This window comes from Otolemur garnettii, unplaced genomic scaffold, assembly GCF_000181295.1.
Source record: "Otolemur garnettii isolate 467f Iridium unplaced genomic scaffold, OtoGar3 scaffold00247, whole genome shotgun sequence".
Taxonomy (NCBI): domain Eukaryota; kingdom Metazoa; phylum Chordata; class Mammalia; order Primates; family Galagidae; genus Otolemur; species Otolemur garnettii.
In genome coordinates this window covers 166,032-177,353 of record NW_003852642.1, presented here as the reverse complement: position 1 = coordinate 177,353, position 11,322 = coordinate 166,032, and the positions used below count along the sequence as shown (strand labels likewise).

Genomic DNA, 11,322 nt, shown 5'->3' with positions numbered 1-11,322 from the left:
TATCATCCAGCTCCATGGAAAATGGCCTGGAAAAAGAAAATGATCGCCATGTAATTCAATGTCTATTTCACCCCTAGAATCTGTGGAACCTGACTCTCCAGGCTTTTCAGGAGTTCTCAGGAATTCCATAGGTTCAGACAGGTGTAACTTCCTCCATCTGCCTACTGTCAGTTATCTAATATCACTCCACCTTATGTTTCCAAAGAGGTGTGAACAATCTCTCACCATGTCGTATTTCCTTCCTCATTCTTTCCTCATTATGGGTTAACATATAATTTTCTATTTCATTATTATTTTAGTGAGAATTGAGAAGAGAGGAAATATATTTTATGAATATTTAACCACATTTAACAGAAATCCAATTTTTAAAGTAGCATTTACTACTAGTTGTTTTTTTCATAGTACAATCATATAAGCAGAAGAAAGTCAAAAGGTACACAAGGTCACCATCAAGATGGCCTATTTGCATGGAAACAGAAAGGATCACAAGCATTTGAACTGTGAGAATTCAAACATTTCAAAAACATACAAAATAACAAACAATCTAGTCATCTCTTTCCCATACTCTTCTAAAATGATATTCCTTAACAGTTCTTATGATTCATTACATTAAAAAATAATATCACTCATGTATCTACATGACCTTTCTATGTTGTATTCTGCTTATATCCACAGAAAGAAATAGTATAAACATTGCTGCATTACTTCTTCCTTCATACAATAATGCACCCTGTCTTCCTGCAGCAGCACCTGGAAATAAAACTCCATGGTCTAGTGGCTCAGACTGGACATGGCTGCTATCTTCTGGAGATCTGCCAGAATATGGGGAACATGAAAGCAACCTACAGGGAGAGAAGATGAGATAACGGTGGTAACATCCAGAGTTTACAACTGAGCATGTGGCCCTTATCTGGGAGGTAGTAACTCAGAATCCCCTCGGAGAGGGACTGTTCATATTTTCCAAACCAGACCTAAAGAAGGACACAGAACTGAGATACATTCCTTATTGTTACACAACTCCCAGAAATGATAACTGATGCAGAACATCTCCCTCTTCCCCATTCTAGATTTCTCTCACCCTTGGCCAGCATTCTTATTGGATTGGGCTGTTTGCTTTATGAGGTGACTGAAAGAGTATGGTCTACAAGAGTTTGATCCCAGTTGCTTTATTCTTATGGGGCTGTCATTGCTGCAATTGTCCAGTAAGAGTTATTGTTGGGTGTGCAAGTGCTAAGCGATATGCCAATGAGTTCTCTGCATTGTGAACATCATTATGTATGTCCTAATCTATAGCTACAACACTAGTTACTCGCAATAATTAGAATCAAGTGCCACAGCCAGAACAGTAACTCTTCTTTTCTTGCCTGGTCCACTTATAAAAAGAGCACAAAATGGAGGTTCCTACTATGTATCTGGCAGATGTACTTTTCACTCCAGCAACCAAGATCTCTACCTAGAGGAAAATGCAGACTCTGAAAATGAGTTCCTAGCCGAGGTAACAATAGGGAACATTCTATTTTCACCACTTGGGTCAACAGTGATGAAGGGCAGACAAACGGGGACCCCACACCATGTATCAAGCATTGGCTCAGCATTCAATGCATGTAATGAATCCAGACGCAGCATCCCAACTCCTGCCAGGACTGACTTCTAGCTCATCTCTTCAGCTGGGCTTTTAACAGGCCTTTCATCTCTTCTATCAAACTGGATGTTCATGGGTGATAGATTACATGGTAAAAATTAGTTCCCAGTTCTGAGATCATGAGATTATTTTTGCATCTTCTTTGCCTATAAATAGGTGCAATGTCTTTTAAGACATTTTATGTCAATATATGTGTTAAAATCATCTAATGTCAGTGTACGTAAAGCCAGTATATACCCATATCTAAGGTATGTATAATTTGTGGCAAGGACAAATTGATGTCACCTTAATGGTGAAAGAAGTCTAATATGATCGATGTAGTAGCGGGTGGATAGCTGTTTTCCCAGGGACTCGAATCTGCTACTGGCAGGATGGACATTCAGAAGTGGCAGGAGGCAGAACAGTCTTCGTAACAGGGAGCCCACATCACCAAGCCTACACACAGCCTACATCCTTCCCACAACAGACACTCTGTTCACACGCTTCTTTGCCATCACCAGGTAGCCTTAGACTGGGCCCCACCAGAGCACAGCTCATCCTGATCATACAAAAATGTGAAGCCTCATCTCTTGTACACACCTACTAGTTAGTCCCCACATAAGTCTATTCATATCACTCTTTCCAAAAAGCTTTTTCCAGTTTTTTTACCTTGATTAACAACCCAAGAATTTGTCTCTCTTTCTGAGTCAATGTATATCTATAACCCAGCACAATTTTCTGTATATAAAAGGGAAAACAAGAGTATTCTTCAGCAATTTTCCCATTAGCAGAAATTCCCTATACTACTTAACTTGGAGACCACCTTTGAATCGTGATGAGCCACTGTTCTTTTCAGGTTAATGCCCATGTATGGTGGTGCCTTGCCCCAAACCAGACCCAAATCCTTTCCTTTTCTTTCAGTTTGACCATACAGAACTCCCAAGGTGGCCATTCTTGTGAGTTGAGGGAAAGGCATTGTTTTAACAGAGCTGAGTGACATTAGAATCAGAACCATCCATTCGTTCATGGATACTCTCACCTTCCAGCCTCCCGGGGCCAGATCTTAACAGTTCAGGCTGATGCACCATCTAGAATGCAAGACTTTATGAATTCTATATTATCCAGTTCATAAAAGGTAATACAGGTTGCAAAATCTTTGGGTATTCTGGTGATATCAGTATTTTTCATAGTTCTATGAAAAAAATAAACTGATTTTATCCTCCCTATTTATGGAGATTAGGAAATTTTTTGCTTTTACTGAGTGCCAAAATTTCTGTCATTATATTAAATAATGTAAGTTACTCAGGTAAGGAGCTTTAATTGAGACCTCATCATTATCCATCATAATGCATTGGGTTTAGTGTGGACCAGACAAGTTAATACAAAGTATATAGTAGTCATCACCACAGCAAAATTATACTTTTCATCCTAACAGCTTCATCTTTTCTGTTCAAGTTATTCTCTTCTAGATTGTATTGAAAACATCACTAAAATAAGTTATGTCTGTGTTATAACTATTTCTTTCTCAATCCTATAAAATTTCTCTTGGTTATCACATTCCTTGTTTGATCTGTTAATACTTCAAATTTCGTACCCTCAACCGGTTGCACTCTTTATTTCTAGCTGACATAAATATCTCTACCTTATTTGAGCTATCTATGCTACAAACACAATAGTCTTCTTTATAAACAAATTACTATCATTATTATGATTCAAAAGGAACCTTAATAATCTTTCAAGATTGTAAGGAATCAAATAGAGGCAAAAAGTGGATTTTTCAAAAAGAACAAATCACTGCTGGCAGTGACAGCCTTCCTGAGATCAAGAACTCTTGCAGAAGGATGAATTTTTCTCTCCATCTTTCATCATTATTTTAGAAGTATCTACTTAAATTACGGCAAAATTTTAGTTTGTAACTTCAAGAATTGAAAGAGAAATTACCTAGCTTATTTATACTATCCCTTATAACATGAAACTTCTACAGTTGTTTAAAATGATACTTTCTGCTGGGTCAGGAAAAACAAGTACGTTGACCATCAGATATGGTAAAACCAAAATATCTGATAAAGGAAACCGTTTAAAGGAGGGAAAACTGTCATACTGTGCTGGGTAGAAGCTTTGGGTTTACATATGGGTAACTATTAGCAGGGAACTCCAAAAGTCAACATGGAGAAGAGCATTAAGCACATAACTAAGTGGTATGAGGCAGGCAATAGAGCCAGAGGCACAGCAGTGAACAGCATTGAATGCAAAGGGCTCTACACATCTGTTTGTGCCTCAGGCTGGCTCTTCCACAGCAGGAAAATGCTCAACATTAGCTACTGTGTGTGTTCCCACTATCTTTTTTCCTAAAGGAACTAACGCTTACATCCCAAAATATAATTACATTAAATCAACAATACGATGATGTTCTCCACTGACTTCTTCTACGTCACTCCAAACTGTGAAGAAGAATTTAAAACCTCCATTCATCTTCTGTCATCTGAGATCAATTTCTTGCTCCACAACTTCCTCATGGCATTTTTCACTTCTGCGTTCCTCAGTGTGTAAATTACAGGGTTGAGCAAAGGAGTTCCAAGTGTATAAAACACAGCTATCGACTTATCCATGGGGAAGGTTGTTGCAGGTCGTGTGTATATAAATATGCAAGGTCCAAAGAACAAGATGACCACGATGATGTGGGAGATGCAGGTGGAGAGGGCTTTCTTCCTCCCTTCAGCACTGTGGTTTCTCAGGGAACGCAGGATAATAACATAGGAGAACATCAGCATGACAAAACTCACCGTACAGATGGCCCCACTGTTGGAAACCAGGAGTAGGTTGACCATGTAGGTGTCTGAACAAGCAAGTTTCAACAAGGGCTGCAAGTCACAGAAATAGTGATCGATCACATTGGGACCACAGAATGGCAAACTCAAGGCAAGAAAAATCTGAGCTGAAGAATGTACACAAGACCCCACCCAGGCCACGGCCACCAACACACCACAGACCCGGTGGTTCATGATGGTCAAGTAGTGCAGGGGCTTACAGATGGCCACGTAGCGGTCAACTGCCATGAGGATGAGTATGAAGATCTCCAAGCAGCCAAAGAAATGGGTTGTAAAGACTTGAATCATGCACTCTCTAAAAGAAATAATGGCTTTCTTTGAAAGGGCATCCACAATCATTCTAGGGGCTGTGGAAGTAGAAAGGCAGGTATCAGATAAGGATAAGTAGAACAGGAAGAAGAACATTGGGCTCTCAAGTGCCCGGCTGGTCTTGATGGTAGCAATAATCAGCAAGTTACCCAGCAACGTCCCCAGATAGATAAGCAAGAAAGTGACAAACACTGCTTTCTTCCAAAAAGGATCCTGTGTCAACCCAATCAGAATGAACTCAGTCACATTATTATTCAACTGCATGGTTTCATGAATGAAGAGAAGGGGCAAGTGTGAAATGGTTTATCTGCAAAAGATAAAGGAATTAATTTATGGGGTTCTAGGTGGTGTTATGCAAAATTAAATGTTCTTCATCAGGGATATTCTATTTTTATTTTCTTAATAGGTCACTTCAACACTTGTTTGTCAATTTTATAACTTCATAGGGTTATTATGGGTCTCAAATATGCTTATGAATATGACACTTCCCCATAGCATTCTTCAAAATAAAAATTGTTAACTTTGTCATGATGCTTATAAATTTTGCCCATTCAATGAATATAAAGTTAAGAGATATGTATTTATTTTAATATTAACTTCTTTGTCTTTCATTATTAAAAAATACTGGAGCATATTTTTTGCATGGCATACCACTCAGTATTTACAGTTATTTGACTGCCCTGCCCTTGGACTTCCATGTTATAATGTCCCACACAACCACCACCCTGTACATTACGTCTCATTTGTACGTGGCTTATACATTACATATTCATCATACATATTTATATAGATACATATTATTTAAGAATATATCAATAGCTCCAGTTTTCTGTAAAATTTCTCCCAGATGTTACTGGTTGCAGAGGAAAGAGAAATATTTATAACCTCTACAAAATCTGCTGTTACTGTGCGGTGTCTGCGTGGTATGTAGTACTTGACATGAGTGTTCTTTGATAATTGGTAATATCTTAAATTTTCCCAGTTCTAATGTTCCTCCTTTATGTTATTAAAAGCATCCTTAGAGCACTCAGAGTCCCTAGGGTTGCATTTAAATGAATTAAGGGTAGGGTATCACTACTCAGTTTCTCATTTTTTCACAATTCCAAATTTTAACTTAAACATTTTACCTTTAGAGTGGATTGAAGGGATGTAACCAGGCAGTTGACATAGGACTAGATCATGTTTGATCATCCAGGTATCCGAAAACCTTACATTGTTTGAAGAGAGCTGTGATTCAGAAGAGAGGAAAGATGATGTTTTGGAGAAGGGAGAAAATAGACAGTAACTGACTTCTTTGAAGAATTCAATTTGTTTCCTATTCTAGAAAAGTCAGTAATTCTTCAACTTTGAAATGTTGCTTCCTACAATGAAGATTTTTTTTTTTAACATGGAAAGAAATATCATTGTACATCTTGAATCTCATGAAGACCTTTTCTCTAGATCTTTCTTGTCAAGTTGACACTGGAAGACATAAATTCAAGTCAAAGTATAAACTAAAATGTAATTTACTTAATCTGAAAGACATACTTAGCTTATGTGCTTCTCTGCAATCCCATCCATACCTTCACTACTTGAAAGTTGTGAGTTGGCCAAAGCACAGCTATAATAGACAATATTGATAATATTGAATATATATACACCTACACACACACACACATATATGAAGTGAATGTTGTAAGTTCACACATATATGCAAATAATTCATGTATATATGTGAATATATATGCACATATATATATACATTTCTTCCTCTCCCTTGATAAATATTTTTCTACTTAACAGCCTATAAATATACTTTATCTTCCTCCAGATCAAAAAACATGCCTGGGAAAATGTAAAATATTCACTTGGGGGTACTGAGAATAATACTACATATGTTAATATACAAATACATATTAATATGTATAGATAGAGAGATTGTGATCCTTGACAAGAATCTTAAGCTGTAAGGGGGACTGTGTTGGTGTTTTAATCATTCCAATGTTCTATTTTTTTCCTTTATGCACAAGAATCTAGTACAAACATGAAAATCTTTATCACATACAACAGTCCATGATTTTGACCACTTCTATGAGTGGATGGCTTTCAGTCTACGTATTAGCAATCCCATTAGACTAACCACTTCTAGAACAAACTAATTTACATTACACCTCTGGACATAGATTTTTTTTTAGATAAGCTAAAAGTTATAAACATGATCCAATTAACTTGGTAAGAATTGTAGGTTCTCTTAAAATTGTAGATCAATAGTTTAATCAATAGTCAATAGCCATCTTTCTTCCTGGAATTCCTTTCCATTTCTGGCTACTTGAATGTCTCAAAACTTCAAGATCCAACTGTGGAGAAATGTCCTCTGAGAAGCTTTCAATGATTTCCTTTGAAAAAGTAAATTATCTCTGCTGCTTTCTAAGCATTGTCCTTCCACCTTTTCTTAGGCTATTGCAGATATTTCCCTATGTGTGTGCTTCCTTTAGCTTCCTTCCTGGAATGGTAACATTGGAAAACTACCAGGATATTATTCTCCACTGTAGCAAGCCCGATGTTTGCACAATGTAGGTGCTTCATGTTTTTGAATTGAGCATTCTCTCTTACCTCTTAAAATATAATGGTATTTATCTGATTATTCTAGTGCTATTCTGATTGCAAAAGACAATCACATCATTAATTTGCTGGGGCTTTCTATCTATTATATATGGTAGATTCACAAATATGCTTCTCATTTAAAAAGCCAAAAAAGGTGGGGGAAACCTGAGAGCTGTTTTAAATAACTTTGTGAATCAGCTCCATGACCAGGAGTGATGCATACTGCACTCTGCACACCAAGACACTGCCATGAATACCTTGGAACTATGACTCCCACAGAATGACCATCTTAGAAATTAGCTGTTCTTGTCTTACATGAATCCTTAGCCCCTAACCAATGCAGGGAGAGTCTTGACATTTTTCTTAGCTTTTCATAGTGATGCACATTTGTGTGACTTTCTATGTGTACTATCCTCATCCATTTTTTCCCATAGGAGTCTCAACTCTTTGCAGAAAGTTCTCAGAAGAATCAGACCTCAAAAATAGGTTACAGTCATCTGTAGATAAAACAGCACCAATAACACATCATATCTTCTAATAACTACTGTGCAGACCTCGACTCTTCAAAACAGGGTAGGCCAACCTTAAAATGGTGACATTGTTCAAAAAAAAACAGTAAATAATGTGCTGATGTTGGAGGTAACAGAGAAAAGGTGAAAGAAAAGCAACAGAGAAAAGGTGGAGGACAGATGAGGGGGGGGAAGACAGTGTCAGCTGGCTCCTCTGTGCCTCCTTATTACATCACAGAGGTCAAAATGAGAACACTGTTAAAGAGCCCGTCTGAATCTACCCAAACCTCCATGGGACGAGTATAGCAGACTTCTATCTTTGAGAGAATCACTATACTCACTTTATTTCTATGCAAAATTTATCATTCTCTGTAAAAAAGAAAACCGGTTGTCCCAAGCTGCTTTATCCCCCACAAGCCCAATTTAAAGAGTGATACATTCTACCCTCCTGGAGCTCCTCACTCTGTCTAACTGAATCCTATCTGGTTAAGTGATGCCCTGGCAAATAGCCTGGCATGAGGACTAAAATGTCATAAAATCCAGTGCCCATTACCTATCCTTCTTACATCTGCTTGCCCCAAACATTGTGAATTTAGTAGGTAATATTCCTCCCCCTATTTTTTTTGTCTTTTTTGTGAGACAGTGTCTCATTCTGTCACCCTGAGTAGAGTGCCATGGTGTCATCGGAGCTTGCAGCATCCTCAAACTCTTTAGGCTCAAGATATCCTCTTGCCTCAGTTTCCTTAGTAACTGTGACACCCGGCTAGTTTTGGTGGAGTAGTTTTGCTCTCGATCAAGCTGATCTCGAACACATGAGCTCAAAGCAATCCACCTGCCTTGGCCTCTCAGAGTGCTAGGATTACAGGCGTGACCAACCGTTCCAGTTCTTTTCCCACATCTTAATAGATAGACAGCTGGAGCGTTTTGGAGGGAGAAGTATAGATAAGACGACACAAGAAAGAAGGTGGGCAGGGACAAATATTGAGCAGAAGGTGAGATTTTTTTACCCAAGATATTTTTAGTAATGTCCCTACTATTTTAACCATATATTTTTCACCTTCAATATATAGTGTTTAGGCTACCCACCAAAACACACTTAATACAACCCACCCCCATGTATTTTCATGTTTGCCCTAAATGTTTTCTGAGGAGTAGCTGTCAAATTTTCATACTTCATCTCAGATATGTTTTAATTGCAAATGACATTCTTATGATACCACGTAAGAAACATGTGAGGAGTAATAATTCTGTGCTGTGATATACAATATTGTATTCAAATCTGTCATTTGGCTTTGGAAAAGCTAGCACTCTGCAGAAGCTTTGTCAAAGTTACTAGTCTGTAACTTTATCAGTTATAATCTCTTCAAAGTTACTGGTACCCTCAGTGAGAGTGTGGACTTATCTGGCCCAACTGCCTTCAATTAAAAAAATTATGCACTTTGCTATACTCTGCTACAAAAAAAATGCAATAAACTATAAGACATATAATTCATCCTTCTCTCTGCACATAGCATTAATGGCTTTTCACATTCCAAGTGCTCATCAAATATTTTTTTTTTAGTTCAATAGAGTGTTCTATTTCAAAGCTTGTATTTCATTCAACTTATTTTCTATGTTAACAGTAAGTCTATAAAAATTTGATTTATTCATTTCTTCTTCTTCATTCCTTGGGTGATGTGGGAACAGTTAAGTCACAAATCACATAGAATTATTGTTAATTATGTTGAATTAATTTGTCATAATCACTCGATCAGCTGGCAAAGGTGGAAATCACCTGTCACTTACCTGTTAGAAGACTCTCTAAATTAGCGTTATCTGTCAGTCTCCTTTTTAAAGCAGCCTTTGCATGGAATACTGAAAAAAAGGAAAAAAGTTGTATTATGCTATCCAGAGGGAATATATTCACCAAAATGAGGTAAGATATTAGTACTTGAGAGAGTAGTAGCCCTTAAATGGTCCTCTTTTTCTGATAATCAGAATCCAGCTCAGATGTTATAAGGAGTGTAACTTTCTCTTTGTCTCCTTAGCCAGTTAGAATAGCAAGTTGACTCTCCTCTTACTCAGTGACAAATGAGGGTCTGAAGGTGTCTGGTGCCTCAGGGACACCAAAGGTACCAGAAAAGGAGAAAAACTTCTAATGGATGATGGAGAGGGTGGTACAAAACAGGAAGGTGAACAAGTAGTGTCATTGTTAAACAAGGAAATGGCTCACCAAAGAATAACTGTGCTTCCCACCCAGTGCCACAAGTTGCCACTACTTGCATTAGAAAAACAAATTTGTCTAGCTCCTGCGATATGCTTGTAATATATTTTCAAGAACAACCCGGGGAAGGCATATGGTGCTCTGAAGCCAGATGTTCCCTTCTGCGAGTCACAGACAACCCACCCCCAAAGAACCATAGGTTTGCAACAAGAGGTCTGAGGATTTAAATATGTACGACAAACACAGAATCTCAATTTCTTTTCAAAATCATCTGTGTTTGTTTTACTAATTCAACTTATTTAAAAGACACTATTTCAGGAATAAATTTTGTTGAAAGAATATTACTTCACATAGAGAGACAACAGAAACTCACAGAAGTTATGCAGTTTGCCTAGGGCTCATATTTCGCAAGTTTAATATTCAACAACTGTTTTATTGTGTGTCTTTTCCTTTTTCCACCTTTTTTTCTTATGCTAGACTAACCTGAGTACTAGGAAGTACTAGAAAGTGATGATAATGAAAGGTATTTATTTTTTGATAAAAGATATTTCTAATGATCAAGCAATAGTAAATCAAATTGAGAAACCTAGAATTAATAGTAAGGTAGTGAGAACAGGCTGAAATGCAGGTAAGCCACGGAAATGCACGTGGAAATTTTCAGGAGGCACTGAATTTTTCTTTTTTCTTTTTTCTTTTTTTGAATATTTTTAAAGTATGAACTTGAAGACAGTACTTCAGAAATCAATTTGGAAGTCATTATTTGCAAATAACTGTTTAAATCATGAGGTTACATGTGGTCACCCAAAGAAAACAGGTAGAGCACTATTGGGACCTGATCAAACTAAAGAGCTTCTGCAAAGCCAAGAACACAGTAAGTAAGGCAAGCAGACAGCCATCAGAGTGGGAGAAGATTTTTGCAAGTTATGTCTCCGACAAAGGTTTAATAACCAGAATCCATAGAGAACTTAAAAGTATTAGCAAGAAGAAAACGAGTGATCCCATCTCAGGATGGGCAAGGGACTTGAAGAGAAATTTCTCCAAAGAAGACCAGCGTACGGCCTACAGATATATGAAAAAACGCTCACCATCCTTAATCATCAGAGAAATGCAAATCAAAACTACTCTGTGACATCATCTAACTCCAGTGAGATTAGCCTATATCACAAAATCCCAAAACCAGAGATACTGGTGTGGATGTGGAGAAAAGGGAACACTCCTACACTGCTGGTGGGAATGTAAACTAATATGTTCCTTTTGGAAAGACATCTG

General features: G+C 37.5%; 1 protein-coding gene across 1 annotated transcript; it reads right to left on the bottom strand.

Annotated features, from left to right (window-relative positions):
- Window positions 1-4,089: 4,089 nt before the first annotated feature.
- On the bottom strand, window positions 4,090-5,022 carry LOC100944270 (olfactory receptor 4C16). The gene has a single exon (XM_003802382.1). It carries the CDS (start codon window positions 5,020-5,022, stop codon window positions 4,090-4,092), a length of 933 nt encoding a protein of 310 aa, XP_003802430.1.
- Between the last annotated feature and the right edge of the window lie 6,300 nt (window positions 5,023-11,322).

What these genes read in the sequence shown, in the direction of transcription:
- LOC100944270 (XM_003802382.1), bottom strand. Translation starts at nt 5,022, where the DNA reads ATGCAGTTGAATAATAATGTGACTGAGTTCATTCTGATTGGGTTGACA.